Genomic DNA, 19078 nt, shown 5'->3' with positions numbered 1-19078 from the left:
AGGTAAGCAGAGATTTGTGTCAGTTTCTCTTTCACCATTGATGAACATACATTTTAATAAGTTTAAGGAGATAAAATTTATAATTTCTTCTCATAGCTTAAGTTTTTAGGAATAAAGAGAATTTGGGCAAGAAGTTGCCAGTCAGAAAAGCTACCTATTAGCTGGATCCAGGTGGCTCACATCTGTGTTTCTAACTCTCAGGAAGTAAGATCTGAGGATGAGGAGTCGAAGTCAGCCAAGGCAGAAAAGTCTTGAAGACTCTCAACTTCCAATTAACTACAAAAAAAATGGAAGTGGAGTTATGGCCTAAGTGTTAGAGCACTGGCCTTGAGGGACAGCCCTGGATCTGAGTTCAAGTCCTTAGACCAGAACAAAAAGAAAGAAAAGAGAAAGACAAAGAAAAAGGAAGGATACCCATTTGTCTACATCATGAGAGGAAACAAATAAAAATGTTTGAAGAAAGTAATTTAAAATATGAGCTTTAATAAGAGTAGCCATGAAAGACACTGACATATGGCTGGGAGGGTAGCTCAGTGAACGTACTGAAGACTTCAAGTAGAGTAAAAGAACAGAAAACAAGTTTAATATGACACCACATTTTAAAGAATACATGGAAAACATACGAGATTTGTTTGTATTTTCTGTGAAGTTAGTTTTTGTCAGTTTGCATTATGTTTCTTGTTTTTATGCTTTCCATAAGTCTTTTCTTCCCATAATTTTATTAGTGTCAATTGGTTGTAAGAAAGGGTTGTGTTTTACACATCTATACCTTCATAATGTAAAAATGTAGTTTAATTAGACTCATACAGTCTCTCGTTCTCTTTCTTTCTCTCTCTCTCTTGCCCCATCCCCTTCATGCTTAACAAGCCCTATTGTTCCATTTTCTTACCATACATAAAGTATTCTGAACATATTCACACTTTTACTCTCTCCACTTTCCACCCTCTTCTCACTAATACCCCATTCCCAAACAGGACTGGCTTCACCTTTCTATTTTGTTAGAGATATTAGGGATCTTCAATTTGTTTTCTTTAATGAATATTTCCTCCAACTCATCCAAGTTAGAGGTAGCCAAGTCTTAAATTTCAAATCACTTTCAGAGTTCACATCAGAATGGCAACACATGGATGTGACTGGCATATTTCAGAGTCCTGGGTGCATTTCCAGTGTTCTCTGCTTGCTGTAGCTATTGCTGTCTATGGAGGCTGTGCTTTATACTCCTAGGGAAATGAACACTTTGGTATCTACAAACCATTCATTATTTATAGACTGCTCTCCATTTTCACCTTTCCTGACCTTCTGGGTATATTGCTCACGAAATGAGATAATTTGCCATAGATGAAACACAAAGGCATAAACTTTGGTATCAGTTCTGTGATTAATTTTCTGGTGAATTTAGAAAGTGGAAAATAATGCCAATGTATCTAATCAAAACAATTATATATTTTTTGACATGATATACTTTAGCCTAGTGGTTAAAAATTTCTTCCTGCTGCTAAGTCAAAATTTATAACAATTCTGACTGTAGAGACAAACAAGGTTTTCTGCTGTCCAAATACTGTTTTACTCCATGGTTACATGGCAGAATTCATGGAGGAACACAGCCTGCTCTAGTTCAAAGCACTTTAGAAGTTCTTTGGAAGGTGAAAGCCCTTTCACATAAGCAAGTGCCAACATTCTTATTTTCATTTGTTAAATAAAATAGCTTTCTTTTAGATAGATAAAATAACTCTTACAAAATACATCACTTACAAATGAGTGGCATTAGTAATGGTGCATTCTACACAAAGTCAACTTTTTAATTTGATGAAGCCAACTATTAGAAACCTAGACAGACAACAGAAACACATGTCATTAGGAAAAGTTGGACAGAAAAAATGGATACCTTCACGGTGAATACAGGGTTGGAATGTAAAATGTTGAACTGCTAGTGGAGAGGTTTTCAAACTGTGTCCCAGGGCTGGGGATATAGCCTAGTGGCAAGAGTGCCTGCCTCGGATACACGAGGCCCTAGGTTCGATTCCCCAGCACCACATATACAGAAAACGGCCAGAAGCGGCGCTGTGGCTCAAGTGGCAGAGTGCTAGCCTTGAGCGGGAAGAAGCCAGGGACAGTGCTCAGGCCCTGAGTCCAAGCCCCAACCCTGGCCAAAAAACAAAACAAAACAAAAAAAAAACTGTGTCCCAAGTGGCCCTGAGCCTCTGCAAATTTCAGGACTGCCAAAGAATGCAAGGATGGGGAAGAAGTCAGGAGACTGGACTTATGTGTAACAGTTTTGCTTTCCTAGATCCTTGGGCTCTGCCTTTAATTTTACTGAAAAAAAAATAGGATTGAGATTTTTTTCTTTTTTGTTAGTTGTTGGGCTTGAATTCAGGACCTGAGGAGCTGTCCCTGAGCTATTTTGCTCAAGGCTAGTGCTCTACCACTTTGATCCACAGCATCACTTCTAGTTTTCTGGTGGTTAATTGGAGATAAAAATCTCATGGACTTTCCTGCCTGTACTGGCTTTGAACCACAATCCTCAGATCTCATCTTCCTAAGTAGCCAGGATTACAGGCATGAACCACCAGTGCCCGGCTAAGATTAAGATTTTTTTCTTAACATGGTCGCAATTGTTAAAATAAAGTTGGTACTAGGTCAGCCTGCCTGCAATATTCTGCTTCTGTAAACGGCTTGCTTAACCCATTTGTGACTTGCTCTACCCCCTGCACTAACCCCCTGCCTCAGTGCTATGTGACCACCTGTTGTCAATTCCTGATATCGAGGCCAGTTCCCAATATCAAAGCCAAAATAGATAACTGAAAGGGTAAATAGCCAATATAAATAGGACAAGACTTGCTTGCTAAATGCCATCCAATCAAGTATCTGCCCCTGTTGTAATCACAATAAAAACCCTGCCTATCTGAGGGTAGAGACTCTCAATCCAGACCCGCTGTGTTGGTGACAGTTGGGAGTCCAGGCTCGAGCTTGCAATAAAGACTCTCATGCGTTTGCAAAAAAATAAATAGATAAAATAATTGATAACTATTGCTTCCCTATTGCATATCCCTTTGGAGGGATCAAGTGACAAATTAAAATTGGATGTCTATATTATCAAAAGCTATGTACAAATTCAATGCAATACCCACCAATATCCCAACATTATTCTTCAGTGAAATAGAAGAAGCAATTCAGAAACTCATATGGAACAACAAAAATCCCCAAACAGCAAAAACATTTCTAAGTAGAAAGAACAGTGGAGGAGGAATATCAATACCAAACTTTAAATTGTACTACAAAGCTATAGTAATAAAAAAACAGAACTTGGTACTGGCACAAGAACAGGCCTGAGGACCAATGGAACAGAACTGAAGACCCAGAAATGAACCCACAGACCTACAGCTAACTAATCTTGGACAAAGAAGCTAAAATATAGGTTGGAACAAAGACAGCCTCTTCAACAAATGGTGCTGGCAAAACTGGTCAACACCTGTAACAAACTAAAACTATATATCACCTTTCACCAAGATCAACTCCAAATGGATCAAAGACCTGGAAATAAAATCAGACACCCTGAAAACTCTACAAGAAGAAATAGTAGAAACTTTAGGACTCCTTGGCACTGGAAGAAACTTCCTCAAGCAAGGCCCAGAAATCCAATAAATCAAAGAAAGGCTGGACAGATGGGAATGTACCAAACTGCAGAGCTTCTGCAGGGCAAAGGATATAGCTCCCAAGATAAATAGAAAGCCCACAGATTGGGGAAAGATCTTCATCAGGCATAAAATGGACAAAGACCTGATATCTAAAATATACATAGAACTCAAAAAGTTAAATTCCTCCAAAACAAACAATCAAAGAACCAACAGCCCTCTCAACAAATGGGATAAAGATCTAAAAAGAGACTTCTCTGAAGAGGGAATGAGAATGACCAAGAGTCACATGAAAAAGTGCTCTACATCACTGGCCATAAAAGCAGTGCAAATCAAAACAACATTGAGATTCCACCTCACCCTAGTAAGAATGTCTATTACCAGGAAATCTAATAATAACAAATGCTGGAGAGGATGTGGCCAAAAGGCAACTCTATTACATTGTTGGTGGTAATGCAAACTTGTTCCACCCCTCTGGAAAGCAGTGTGGAGGTTCCTAAGAAGGCTAAACATAGAGGTCCCCTATGACCCAGCAGTCCTACTTTTGGGCATCAACCCAAAAGACTACAAGCAAGACCACACTAAAGCCACCAGCACAACTACGTTGATCACAGCATGACTTGTCATCACTAAAACATGGAACCAACCTAGATGCCCCTCAGTAGACGAGTTTATCAGGAAATTATGGTACATATACACAATGGAATTTTATGCCTCCATCAGAAGGAATGACACTGCCCCATTTTTAAGGAAATGGAAGCACTTGGAAAAAATTATACTAAGTGAAGTGAGCCAGACCCCGGAATAGCTAGCACATGAATAGGCTAGTCATGCTAGAAGACCAAAATACCCCAATAGCTATACCCATATGACCACATAAGAAGATGCCAAGTGAAATTTACTCCATGTTATGGAAACAAGAGTTATACTACTGATGTAATTATTCTCAACATGCCATGTGAACTCATAGTACTCTTTTTTTCTGTTTTTCCTTGTCTGTTTGTCTGAGTGGTTTGTTTAGTTTTGTTTCTCTTGTACTCTCTTTCTGTGGCTGTACCCTCGCCACCACTGTATTGCATCCGAGTACCCTGGATACTGTTTATATGGGTAATAGAACTGGGGAAGAGAGAGGGAATACCAAAATTGAGAGACAAAGAACAAAAAGACAAACCATTCAAAAAGCAACACTTACAAAACCATTCGGTGTACACCAACTGCACAATTTGGGGGCGGGGAGGGAGAGAGGGAGGGGGGAAGTGACAGAGGAGGTAACAAGTAGAACAAGAAATGTACTCACTTCCTTTCATATGAATCTGTAACCCCTCTGTATCACACTTTCACAATAAAGAAAAAAATTAAATGGCTGTCTGATGGTTCTAACTTAAAACATTTAAATTGCTGAGAACCTAGGGTTACCTTGATGTGGAAAATGTTTTTGGTTGTTTTTTTTGTTTTTGTTTTTGTTTTTGTTTTGCCAATCCTGGGCCTTAGTCTCAGGGCCTGAGCACTAGCACTGTCCCTGGCTTCTTCTTGCTCAAGGCTAGCACTCTGCCACTTGAGCCACAGCGCCACTTCTGGCCATTTTCTATGTATGTGGTGCTGGAGAATCAAACCTAGGGCTTCACATATATGAAGCAAGCACTCTTGCCACTAGGCCATATTCTCAGCGCAGGAAAATGTTTTCAAGAAACTCAGAAGACCCAAAGAAACATAGATTCTATGGTTTCCCTCATCAGGAATAATTAGTACATGTCTAGGATAATCCTAGCAGAAGAACACAATAGCTCAATAGCTAAGTACAGATGAACATATAAGATGATGCTAAGTGAAATGAACTCCAACTTATGGAAACAAGTGATTTATCACAGTTGTTATTGGTTTCAACATACCATGTGAAAACATGCCTTTTTTCTTTGTCTTTCTTCCTGTGGTTTTACCTCTGATGTCACTATAACTGACTTTGCTACCCTGGATATTGTATATACGTGTATTCGAACTAGGGCAGGGGAATATCAAAATGGAAAGACAAAGGATAAAAGACAAACCAATGCAACTGCAATACTTAGAAAACTATATGCTGTAAACCAACTGTACAACTCATTGAGGGGGAGGGAAATGAGAGAGGGGCAGGCGGGGGGGATAAATGAAGGAGGAGGTAACAAGTTGGATAAGAAATGTATGTACTGCTTTACATATGAAACTGTAACCCCTCTGTACATCACTTCGACAATTAATTAAGAAAAGAAACTCAGAAGACATTTTTCCTTTTTAAGTTTGCTTTTAAAAATAGTAATTCTGGCTGGGCACTGGTGGCTCATGCATATAATCCTAGCAACTCGGGCAGCTGAGATATGAGATCATAGTTCAAAGTGAGCCTCGACAAGAAAACCCATGAGACTTCTCTCCAAATTAACTACTGAAAATAAAGCAGGAAGTGGAGATGTGGCTCGAGTAGTAGATCACTAGCCATGGGCACAAAAGCTCAGGGACAGTGCTCATGTGTAGTACAAGCCCCAGGACAAACAAAAATAAGGAGTTCTGTAGAGTTAATTTTTAGTGGAACATTTTTCTAAGTATCAATTCTTTGGGAGATCTTGGCACAACTATACACAAAAGAGTGAGCTAAGAATTTGCAAGCACATCAAGAAGAATATTATTATTTCTTACCTTTGAAGTTTGGAAAGCTACTTTAGAATAGAAAGGGGAAAAAAACAGAAGAGAAAGTAAGTTACTGGAAGTAAGTACAGCTCGCTTAAGAGAGGTTATTGAAGCAGAAGTGATAACACTTTGTCAGGAACTGAGATGCTTTCAGAAAAAGATGGGATCACATCTGGTAAAATTTGGAAACTCAGAAATGAGAAGTAGGGTACTCCCTACTTGGTTATTAGCTAAGCAGGCAATGTGGAAAATCAGGAGCTTGTAGGGAAATGACAGTCACCTAATGTAGCGAGAGTAAGACTATGTTATATGTCAGTGGACAGTAAAAATGTGTGGAAAGAAATGGTAGATGAGATTGCAGAGGGATTTCACTGCAAAGACAAGGCAAGGGAAATTTCGAATCTAAGTATCTGATCTTACCTCTGCCACCTAAATAAAGATCCTGCAGTTCTGTGGCTGGACTTGTAAGATGACAAGGGGATGTTGAGTGGGAAAGAAAATGAGAGAGAATGTTGAAACTATTTTACAAAATAATGGAATGGCCAAAGATAGCAAGGAAGAGACGGGTGGAGACAGAAAGAAAATACCTCAGCCTGAGGATGGGAAGGCTGGCTCTGGAGCAGTGTGCAGAAAGGAATTATGGGGATAGGGAGAGATATCTGACATGAAGAGAAACTTTAGAATGTTTTGTTGCTGGGTGTATGGTAGAATTCATGTCTACCTTTCCCAAAGGACATAGGCAACAGCCTGTGTTCTAAAGGTATGCGGAGTCCCCGGGCTTCCCAAGGCTTTCTGTAGGTGGATCTGTGTTTCCTTCAGGATGTGCTGAGATGGGGCTCAAGGTAGGAAGTGAGAAGGCTCAGTTTTATTCAGGTCTAGAGCTGGGGTCATGTAATTCAAGCTGGGGTTTTCCCTGTGGTGTCCCAGGTGGAGGGTAGTGGGGCTGTTGGTAATGTCAGTTAGAGTAAAGGGGAGAGAACAGAAGTCTTCACCTCACTTCCTTCACCTCTACACCCATCACATCCAGATCTGTTATATAGTGCTTTATGTAAGGAAAAAAAAAAACCTGACAATGACAAAAAAGAGGTGGGGGGATAAAACCACCATGATATAGAGTGAGCTGGAAATATATTGTTAATGTAAAGGAAGGCACAGAGAACTTAAACTACTTGGTGAAGATTGTATAGCTAGTATATGCAAATCTAGAACTAAGATCCACTTTTATTAAATTCTCCTACTTCCCAATGATCTGATTTTTTTTTCTCGCCAACCTACTAAGATAGTTTGAGCATGTCCATTCTTAGGGGTAGGAATAGCCTGTCCAGCCAGCAAAATCTGAGCTGAATGCCAGGACACTCTTGTGTCCTCTTCTTTCATATGTCTGATGCCACAAAGGTGCTCCTGTCTGCCTCTGGGAATGCAGGGGCTGAGAATCTGAAAAGGACTTTTGCCTCAAGAGATTACGGACTGGGCATTTGGTTCTAAGTTTGTTGTTGGTGTTTCCTCTCTATCACACTCATAAGAAATGTATGCCAGAAAGAATAAAGGTTAAAACATGACTCAAATCCTCCAGGTACTAGGAAAAAACACAGGTAACAAATTTATAGCTTCAGAGTAACAAAGGTCTTTGAAAGCATGAAACAAACTCCCGAAGCTACAAAGAAAAGATTGATGGATCCAAGGACATTAAAAATAATCTTCAACACAGTGGAGGCAAAAACCCCACCCATAGAGAACTTGAAGGTAATCCAACAAATAGATGAAAGCTGTACAGATTGTACACAAGGGCCAATTTTATGTATATAGTTTCTATGAATCTGTAACCAACAGAAAAATGGAAATAAGAATGTAGAGAAATCATTAAAAAGGAAGCCCAAATGGATCTTTTATATTAAACACATTTCTAGCCTCTGTAAAGGTGATTGTTTGTCATCTGCACTATGTAAATTCACAAGATATATCTTGTTCTGCAAAACCTGATACCATGATATGTCTGAGTCACCTGCCTTCAGCTTCCAGCCTTCCTCCTTGGATATCTAACCTCAATTCTCCTCCAGGCTCCAATTTTCCAAATGCAAATGGGCTGACATCCCCATCTGAGCACTCCTTGTCAGGTACTAGACACTGAGTTCCTAACCTATGCCCAGAAGCCCACAAAAATAATTTAAACTGGCTACTCTAGACCTGCTTAACTTACCTCATCTCTTCCTGAGCTCAGGAAGCCCAGTAAATGCCTTTGTCCACAGGCCTTCCCTTCCTTTCCACCTCTTGATCTTCTCCAATACTTTGCTGTGTGCCATTCCCTACCCCACTCTTATGATAGACTGCGATATTCTTCTCAGATACTGCATTTTTGTGAAGCTTATCCCTGAATCTTCTTGGCTTCCTATACTTCAAATTTTGTCAAAATAAATTATATTTTAAGATATTCAAACATACAGAAGCTGTCTTCACTCCATGTATTTTAAGATAAATATAAGTAAAGGCTATGATAAAAATGATAATGTTTTTCTATCCAAGTAACAAGTCAAAATGTTTGATAACACATTGCTTGTGTGAATAAAGAGACACTTATTCATGGTAGGAGTGTAAATTGTTACAGCTTACCCCATGGAAAATACCTCAGCAATAAAAATATACATACATACATAAATACATACATACATCTGTAATCCAGAAATTCCACTTCTGGTTACATATCCAAAAACCATTGGTTCCACCTGTAATCCTAGCTACTCAGGAGGCTATGATCTGAGGATTGTGCTTCAAAGCCAGACCAGGCAGGAAAGTCCATGAAATTCTTATCTCCAATTATCCACCAAACAGCTGGAAGGTAAGCTGTAGCAGAGCACTAGTCTTGGGCAGAAATGCTCAGGGACAGTGCCCAGGTCCTGAGTTTGAGCCCCAGGATCAGCATAAAACAAAACAAAACAGGATCTTGCAGAGATCCTATATACCTAAGTTCATAGCAGCATCATGCATAACAGCCAAATATGGAAGCAAGCCAAGCAGGCACTGACAAATGAAGAGATAAGCAACATGTGATACAAATACAGAATTCTAAAAAATGATACCTGACAAATGCTACAACATAGACTAACCTAGATGGCATTATTATTCTCAGTGAAATAACAGTTACGAGAAGGACTGTGGGAGTCTGCTTATAGGAGAGATCTGGAGCAATCACATTCATAGAAACAGAAAGTAGAGTGGTAGTGGCCAGGAGCTGGGGGAAAGGTAAAATGGGGACTTATTTAATGAGCACAGAGTTCTCAATTTTGCATGTCACAAATTTCTGGAATACTGGTTGTACAACAACATGAATATTTCAAGTATTAAACTACACTGAAATGGTTTAGGATCTTTTTTCTGGAGATATTTTTGTGGATGTGCTAGTTAGTATCTGGGCTTGAACTCAAAGCCTCATGCTCTTGGCACTTTCACTCATGCCTGATATTCTACCATTTGAGCAATACTAACAGTTCAGTCTTTTGATGGTTAATTAGAGATACAAGCTTTCAGACCTTTCTAGATCCCAGCCCCCTGAGTAACTAGCATTACAAATGTGAGCCACTGGAACCCAGATTAATTGTACTGGGTGTGGTTTATACAAAGTCTTTGAGCTTAGTGTTGTAATAAACAATGATCTTTATTGTATTCAGAGTTACATTTCATTGGATATGTGTTCAGGAAGTGTAAAGCAAGATCCTATGGACACTACACTTAGTAGTGATACTGATTTCCGTAGTGGCTGAAGTAATGTACATTCTCACATATAACACATAAGGGTTCATTATAAGTTTTGTATTGAAATAATGTTTATTTTTAAAGTCAATTTATAAAATATTAAAGTTATGTTTAAATGTGTGAGTATCAGGTAGACAATGTCAAGAGCAATGTGTGCTAATGTAAGAAACAGAAGACTGGGGTTCCTTCCTGTTTTCACTTAGATAAGCCAGGGAAAGTCTCAATTTTCCAGCACTTATAGAATGGAAATAATAGTATCTCAAAGATTCTTCTTCTATATAGATCATTAGAAAAAAAATAAATTACATACTTAAAACTAACCTGTAAGTTTTCATCTTTGCAACCAATTACTTGATTAATTTTGATACAAGTAAACAGAATTACTTGAAAAATATTTTACATTTCATTAGGGATTATGTCAAGAAACTTACCAGCAACCCTATAGAATGTCTGACTTTGAAAATGAATAAAGCATTAGGAGCATCAAAAATCACCAATATTTTCAGTAATGATTTTTTAAAAATCCAAATTTGTTAATTTAATAACAGCCTTAAGAGGACCAAATGTAAAAAAAAAATGATCACTTGAATATATGACCATCCAATGAAAGAAATAATGACAAAAGTATGGAACCAGGTAAACAAAGGCAGCATTGTATTATAAATACATAGTGGCAGAGTGTGCTATTTAATACATATGATTGGCAAGTTGCAGTCTTTTCAGAAGGTGACTTGAAACATAGCAAGACCAAATTGTTTTACACTTCAAGCCAGGGACTCTGTTGGCACACATTCCTATCAGACTGAATTCTATCAATCTAATTCTAATGCTACAAGTTAGCTACTTTTCCAAATTAAAATTCCAATATCAATTTAGATTATCTTCCTATTCCTCCATCTACTTGTGCACCTAAGTTCAGAATTTTGTATTTACTGCCTCTCCTAACTGTATTTATTTCTTTTCTCATTGCTACTTCCTTAGTTCCTTAACCAAAGTCAAGAAATATTTACAGGAGAGAATACAGGAGGAGACTTAGGTTTAGGGGATAGTGAAGTTTGTACTGAGCGTGTTTACTTTGAGCCATCTTGGAGACTGATTATATTCCAAGGATGTGCATGAATGGGTGTGGACAAAGTTCATGATAGGAAAACACAAAAATACTGGAATCCTTGGATATGGGTGAGATACTCCATTCTCAATGCCTTTTCAAATTACATCATCCAACAGTGACAGAACCTTCCTTTTAATGTTAAAAGTATTTGCACATTCTAGGTCCACAACTGTATGTTGACCTTTGTTGGTGTTTAATATTTCAAGCGTCTTGTTCTTAACACTTCTAAAGAGTGTTTTACATGCTTTATGTCTATGGCTCTTATCTAATCCAGCACACAGAAAATATTCAAAAGAAAGGAGTTGGGCAGGGCTTGGTGATTCACATCTATAATCTTAACTCCTGAGGTCTGAGGACTGTGGTTCAAAAGCAGCTGGGGAAAGAAAGTCTGTGGGACTCTTCAGTATATTTTTTTTTTAAAAAAGCCAGAAGCAGAACTGTGGCTCAAGTGGTAGAGTGCAGGCCTTGAACAAAAGAAGCTAAGGGACGGCACCTAGACCCTGAGTTCAAGCCCCAGGACTCACACTAAAAGAGGAGGGGAGTTGCGGTGAATAAATTTAATTCCAGTAGCCTTAATAATGACAATAAACATCTCCTATTATAGTGCTGGCATATAAAGGGTGTGGTAAAATTCCTATTAAAAGGAGTAAGATTTATCCACTGTTGATCTTCATAAAATTCTGAACATCTCAATTCTTACCAAATCTGACATGCAACTAAAACTTCAACACAAACGTGGCTACTTATTACATATTTTTAAAGATGCACAAGAATTCACACATTTATATATAACCTGGTTTAATGAAGATCATTTTATCAACAACTAATATATTTTCATCTTAAAAGAAATTAGTATCTATTAAGCAGCATGCCTTTACAAAATTTTACATTTTTTCCTGGCTCATATGTACTTCATTTGTGATTTTCTCCAATGGTCACACTTCTCTCATGTCTCCCAAGTGTGCCAGTGCTTCCTTGTCTCTATCTCTTGGTTGTTAGGTCAAAGACCTAACTATTGGCACAATAACTATTAACAACATTAAGAGAGGGAAGGAGTTAGTTGGCTCTTGGTGAAAAGCAAAGAGCCAAAAAGCTAGAAAAAAATCTAATGCTCTGATTTTGACTATGGCATTAATACAATAATGATTTTATGTCTTCAAAATCTTAGTGAAGTTCAACATGTGACCCACTGACACTGGGTAAACAGAGGTCACATTGATGAATCAGTGCTATTTTATAATGCCATTTACATAAAAATATATAGAAGTAGAGATCCTAACTTGGAAACAGTCCGTGAAATCTCTAAACTATAGCAATCCTGTATATGTGTCAGCATCTAAAATAAAGCCTCTTTGAGGGTATGTTGGTACGGTCTCTTGGGAGAAATCATTTGAGGGTATCTATTAAGGCTGAATATAAACCAAGATTATGACACCAAAACCTCAATGTTAGGTGCATACCCATGATAAATGAGCTCATAAGCACAAAGCAGGTGCAATGATAGTAATCAGTGAGAAAAAAAAGAAACTACTGTCTCATACAATATTCATGATTCTCACAAATATGATGAGCCAAAGAAGCCAGACCAAAAACAACCTATCTCACTTAGTTTAAGAAAAGGCAGACTAGGGGCTGGGGATATGGCCTAGTGTCAAAGAGTGCTTGCCTTGTATATATGAGGCCCTGGGTTTGATTCCCCAGCACCACATATACAGAAAATGGCCAGAAGTGGCGCTGTGGCTCAAGTGGCAGAGTGCTAGCCTTGAGCAAAAAGAAGCCAGGGACAGTGCTCAGGCCCTGAGTTCAAGGCCCAGGACTGGCCAAAAAAAAAAAAAAAAAAAAGAAAAGAAAAGGCAGACTAACATGTAGTAATGTGACTAAGCAGATTTTGGAATAATCATAATCTTACAGCAGGTATTTTAATATATACCAGTTTCTTTAGGCATATGAATCTATTACTTCTGAGCTTGGAGATCTCCTAATAAGAGAAATAACAGAAATAGAAGATATTGATTTTAAAACTGTAAAATACAGTTTGGGTTCAAAAGCAGAGCGCTAAGAGAGGTGTAGTGCACACACTGGAAAACAGCGTTCTATCTATCCATTCTGTACAATACAGGAGAGCAGGCCAGTTGTGCAACTAATATTAATAACGGTGACTTCTTTCAAGGCGAGCACTTTACCACTAGGCCATATTCCCATGCAGAGTCTTGTTCTTTCGATGTGATGTCAACCATCTGGACCTTTGGCATTGGATTCTTTTTTTTTTTTTTTATAATTTTTTTTTTTTTGGGGCCAGTCCTGGGCCTTGGACTCAGGGCCTGAGCACTGTCCCTGGCTTCTTCCCGCTCAAGGCTAGCACTCTGCCACTTGAGCCACAGCGCCGCTTCTGGCCGTTTTCTGTATATGTGATGCTGGGGAATTGAACCTAGGGCCTCGTGTATCCGAGGCAGGCACTCTTGCCACTAGGCTATACCCCCAGCCCGGCACTGGATTCTTGACCAGCTTCTTTAAGTTTCTATCTAAACCCTGTTATCTCACAGATAAGAGGAGCTCTTTTTCAGAAAACTGAAGGACAACTTTACATAAAAGTGGTTAAAAACTTTAAGGTCCCCATAAGTATCCCTGATCAAGTATGACTTCATGGTTTTAAACTGATGTATGTATATGTGTGTGTATATATATCTGAAGATACAAATATTCACATATCTGTTATTCACTCTGTCCACTGAAACAGCCTCAACCAACAAAACGGCAGTAGCAATGATCACATCCTGCACTGACATCTTAGTTTCCAAATACCATTTATCATAAGGTACTATGATCCTACAAGAAAAAGGTTGATTGCAGACCAGCAGTAGGAAAATAAATAATGAGCCTGGAACATAACATTCTTATATCAGAAAGGAAGAAGTATTCAAGAATCATTCATGGCAACAAAAGGTTAAGGGGACTAACAAAAGTCATGTAAGCTGGTCAAATTTGGGAGAGTGAATTAACAAATAATAGTGCATCATAAGTTATAGCCCAGTGAGCAAAAATAAGAACTCATAAATCCACACTAATAAACATAAAAATGAATAAATCAGAAAGAGAAGTAAGTTAATCATTACAGTAGGATGGCCTCTAATAAAATTGTAGAAGGAGCCCAACACAGTGGCACATGTCCATACTCCCAGGTCTAGAGAAACTGAGGCAAGAGAATCATGTGAATCCAGGGCCACCAAAAAAAGAATTGTGGGGGCTGAGGATATAGCCTAGTGGCAAGAGCACTTGCCTGGTATACATGAAGCCCTGGGTTCGATTCCCCAGCAACACATATACAAAAAATGGCCAGAAGTGGCGCTGTGACTCAAGTGGCAGAGTGCTAACCTTGAGCAAAAAGAAGCCAGGGACAGTGCTCAGGTCCTGAGTCCAAGGCCCAGGACTGGCAAAAACAAAAAAAAGAAGTGTGCATATGTGTGTTTGTGTGTATGTTTGTGTGTGTGTATGTGTGCATGTGTGAGTGAGATTAGTAAATGGCTATTTGTCCACCATCATGAGTTATTGATTTGGGCAAGAATCAGCAACAAATGTAAACACAGATGAAATATTTAAAAGAAGAAATACCCACACAGATTCTTGAGGATTTCCCCATCAGCTACTTATGAATTTCAAACAAAAAATGATTTAAGAAATAGAGGAGAACCAGGCATTTGTGGCTTGCGCCTATAATCGTAGCTACTCTGGAGGCTGAGCTCTAATGATTACAGTTCAAAGCCTGCCCTGGCAGGAAACTGTGAGACTCTTATCTCCAATCAACCACTAGAAAACTGGAAGTGGCACTGTGGCTCAAAGAAGTAGAGTACTAGCTGTGAGCAGAAAAACTCAGGAACAGCACCCAGGCCCTGAGTTCAAACCCCACAACCAACAATCAAGTAATTAAGGTTATCCTAGTAATGGAATGTCAATATCATGTGCTTCTACTATGAGATCATTGAGAAAAATACAACAGTATTCAAACTTGCATAAATTTTCTCTTTACTGGACTAAAATTATGGGTATAGTGAGAAAAATCAGACACACTCAACTTAATCTAATCATTTTATTTTATGAATCAATCCTATGGGCCAATTGTATTTGATGCACCCTATATTTGTCTTCAGGAAAGGAGACTGAAGAGAATTTATTAAATGCAAGTATAAGATCTGAGAATATTACTGAGACAAGCACCTAGATCTGATAAAGGCCTGTAGGTTAGTTAATGGTATTATAGAAATGCTAATTTCATGATAGAATAATGCTGTTGTTATGTAAAAGAATGAACTTATTTCTAGGAATGATGATATGTTATTTATAAATGGCAGGAGGAAGGGGTGAGCAAGAAGACAGAGAAAAGGATTAAGCTAATATGGTAGGACAAGTAGCATCTGGGAAATCTGGGTAAAGGGCCATGTGAATATTTTCTATTCTTGCAACTTTCTATATGTCTGACATTAGATCAAATTAAGAGAAAGGGAAAAACTATTTAAAAAGGAAGCAATTTCACACATTAGATTTCCCAGCATCCTTGAAACACTATTATTTTAAAAATTACTTTTTTATTTCATTCTTTTCCAGTTTGATTCCATTTGACTCTGTTATTGCTTTAAGAATATTTTAGCTAATTTTTTTATTTTGACTATCAAATGTCTTAAAAATGGACTATGTACATTAAGCATTATGTACATTAAGTTTAATGATCTAGAATTTAGAAGACTACTAAGCCCTTTCCTAAAGGACAGCTCTCAAGCATGAGAAATAAGGTAGTCCATTTTTCATTTTTTTTTAACTCACTCTCCTCATACAGAGATATTTCACTTTGCAGCTTATAAATCAAGAATATTTATCATATACTTCCTTTGCTTCTTCTTGAGTAGCAAGTAGTAGATTTCAGTGTTTCATGGCAGAAACTGTAATTAATTATATAAATGTATATTCTTTCACTACATGATTATTAATCTTCATATTATGTAAACAAATGCAGTATATACAAAATCAAGAAAATTCTTTTCAGAATTACACAATAAGTGCTTAGAAGCAAAAGCCACCTTTGTGTTAAATGCAACAGAGAAGTTTGGTAATTATACTGTCTTCATATGATTTTTGTTGTTGTTGTGTTTGACTGGGGTTTCAACTCAGGCTTTGTGCTAGTTAGCTAAGTTAGTTTAGCTAGTTAGCTAAAATTTTAACCAGATAATGATTCAGGTTTTACTATAGTAATAAAATGAAAACAACAAAAATACCTCGTTCAGAAAGATGAATGCTGTAGTTTCAATTAAATCAACCTTCCGTTCATCACTGAAGTTTGTCGTGGGCATGATGGCGTAAGGGAGCTCCTCTGAGTCCTTTCCATCTTCCTCTTCTTTCTCTTCCTCTTCCTTTGCTGTGACTGTGGTATCTTCTTCCATTTTTCACAACTCTAAATAGAAATTACTGTTTAGTAGTATCTTCATTTGTAAGTAAAATTAATGGACAATATTATAAGTAAGCAAAAATTCAACAGGAGTAAGCTGCACCTTACTGTAGGTCAGGAAAGCTGGCTATAATCTCCTACTATAACAGACTGCTGGGTCGGTGAGTTGGCCTCCCTCCTTCCTATCCTCCCTCCCAACTGTCTGTCTGCCCCTCCCCCTCCCTCATCCTCATTCCCAACTGTCTACCCCTCCCTCTTCCTCATTGTCCTTCCCAACAGTCTGCCTGCCCCTCCCCTCCCTCTTCCTCTCCTCCCTCCTACCTAGCAAATAATATACACAATAGAATGAGTGTGTTTATTTTTCTGCCCATTTCCTCTCTGTCTGTCTGTCTGCTTCCCTCCAGAGGCTGCTTCCCTCCAGAGGTTCCATCCCTCCTTCTGTCTCTGTCTCTCTGTCTGTCTCTGTCTCTGTTTTTTTCTCTGTCTTTGTCTCTGTCTCTCTCTCTCTCTCCCCCTCACCTCCCAGGCTTAAACTCTGTTCCACAATGCTGTCCCTGAGCTTTTTTGCTCAAGGCTGTCCCTCTTTTACTTGAACCATAGCTCTATTTTTGGATTTTCCGTGGTTAATTAGAGGTAAGAGACTCATGGGCTTTCTTGCTCAGGCTGGTTTTGAACTGTGGCCCTCAGATCTCAGTCTCCTGAGTAGTTAGAATTACTGATGTCAGCCACTAGTACCCAGCCTACTTTTCCTATTCTAAAGTCCAAAAATATTGCAGTTGCAAATAATATCTTTAATTTTTCAAACTAGAAATGTTAGTAAAGCTGGGCATGGCAGCCCATTCCTGTAATACTAGCATTTAGGGAGCTGAGGTAGGAGGATCATGAGTTCTAGGGTAGGATGAGGTCCAAAATGAGTCCCTGTATCAAAACCTTAAAAAAGAGAGAGAGAGGAAAGAAAAACAAAGGCTAATGCTGAACCAGTAAAGTAACAATAATTCACTCAACGTATTAAGTTGTCCAAAACTGAGCTCCTAGGGGAGGGAAACTGAAGTTCTTCTGTTATTAGTGTGGACAAATATGATTGCCAACTTTGAACATTTTTCTGCCTCAAATTATATTGACATGCTAGCTACTTCACTTGTCAGGCCCTAATTCAAAAATGTGGGATTCTTTGCTCAAAATTCTTTGTACTACAAAACTTACCAAAATGTAAATATTTTATTTACTTAGGAAGTATAGAAAAGGGTACTAGCAATAAATGAAAATACAAACTTCCAAATTGCAAGAAAATATGCTGATGTCATATGCTATGTGATAAAACAATAATAATAATAATAATAATATCTTGATTGATCATAAGATTTTTTTCATGGCTTACTTTTCTGCAAATTCATTTAAATTTATACTTTTTGCAACTTCATTTTCAATTGAGACAACTCAAAGTAATGTCAGTTGCTTTTAGAAAAATACAAGATCCCAAATCATTTTTGGCAGGTTTTAAATATTTTTTGAGATGCATATTTTCTGCAAATGCATACAGCATCTGGTTAAGAGTAGTCACAATTTAGATAGATTTCTGACAAATCACGTCAAAATACATAAAATCTAGAGATCTTGAGTTTTAGAGAGTAGTTTTTCTAAGATGTTTAACTTTACAAAGTCAATTTCATTTATGAGATTTGTTTCTTTTTCAAAAAAAATAATTTTGATGGTCTTGGGATCTGAACTCAAGAGTCCAGTGCTTTCTAGGGTGTTCTAACACTTGAGCTGCATTCTCAGTCCTTTTTTGCTCTTTATTTTTTTCAGGTAGGATCTTGCTTTTTGCCAAGTCTGTTCTCAGAGGACAGTGATCCTACTATCTACACTTTCTACACAGTTGTGAGCTTCTGAGCTTAATTTTAAATGTAAATTCATCAGATATTCATTTTGACATTATCTGTGAATCTGTGTAAGTTATGGAGGCTTACAAGAGATTCTAAAAGTGACTTGATTGTTACTGGTAGCCAATCTGCTCCAGAACACATGCTGATGCCTTCTATTGCTGACTTCTATTACAAAGGGAACATAAAATTTAAAAATATTCTTTCTTGTTAATTATTAGTTTCCTCAAAGGTTCATATGAAAAGTGTTCTTTACTCTCAAATGCAATGGTCCTTAAATAAGTGCAGTGGGAATTTGGTTTGCAACATTATAGATTTTTAGAGCTGGGGGTATTAAACTATGAAGTAACTTTCTGGTGTACTTTGTTGCAACTTCTACTTGCATTGATTTTGTGATAATTTACTAAGTTTGCAAACTAAAACTCTACATGCATGCCAGTAATTCTTGTTCTTAGCAGATACCATATGGACCATATGGAATTTGAAGCCTGACTCTCCAGATCTCAACCTCCTGAGTAACTAAGTAAAGTTACAGAGGCATGAGCACAAGCACCTAGCTATTTTTAACTATTAAAGAAAGAACTATCATACATACATACATACACACACACACACA

General features: G+C 37.9%; 1 protein-coding gene across 1 annotated transcript in view; it reads right to left on the bottom strand.

The window, feature by feature from the left end:
• The window catches only part of LOC125364126 (coiled-coil domain-containing protein 146-like), a 116002-nt gene extending 99419 nt beyond the window's left edge, over nt 1-16583 (bottom strand). The window contains exon 1 of the mRNA XM_048363577.1: nt 16413-16583. Coding sequence (XP_048219534.1) covers nt 16413-16577 — 165 coding nt within the window. The 5' untranslated portion in view covers nt 16578-16583. The remainder of the gene's footprint in view (nt 1-16412) is intronic.
• Between the last annotated feature and the right edge of the window lie 2495 nt (nt 16584-19078).

The sequence above is a fragment of the Perognathus longimembris genome, chromosome 15 (genome assembly GCF_023159225.1).
Source record: "Perognathus longimembris pacificus isolate PPM17 chromosome 15, ASM2315922v1, whole genome shotgun sequence".
Lineage (NCBI taxonomy): Eukaryota > Metazoa > Chordata > Mammalia > Rodentia > Heteromyidae > Perognathus > Perognathus longimembris.
Note: the sequence above shows the minus strand (reverse complement) of the source record. Positions and strands in the feature narration are given on the sequence as shown.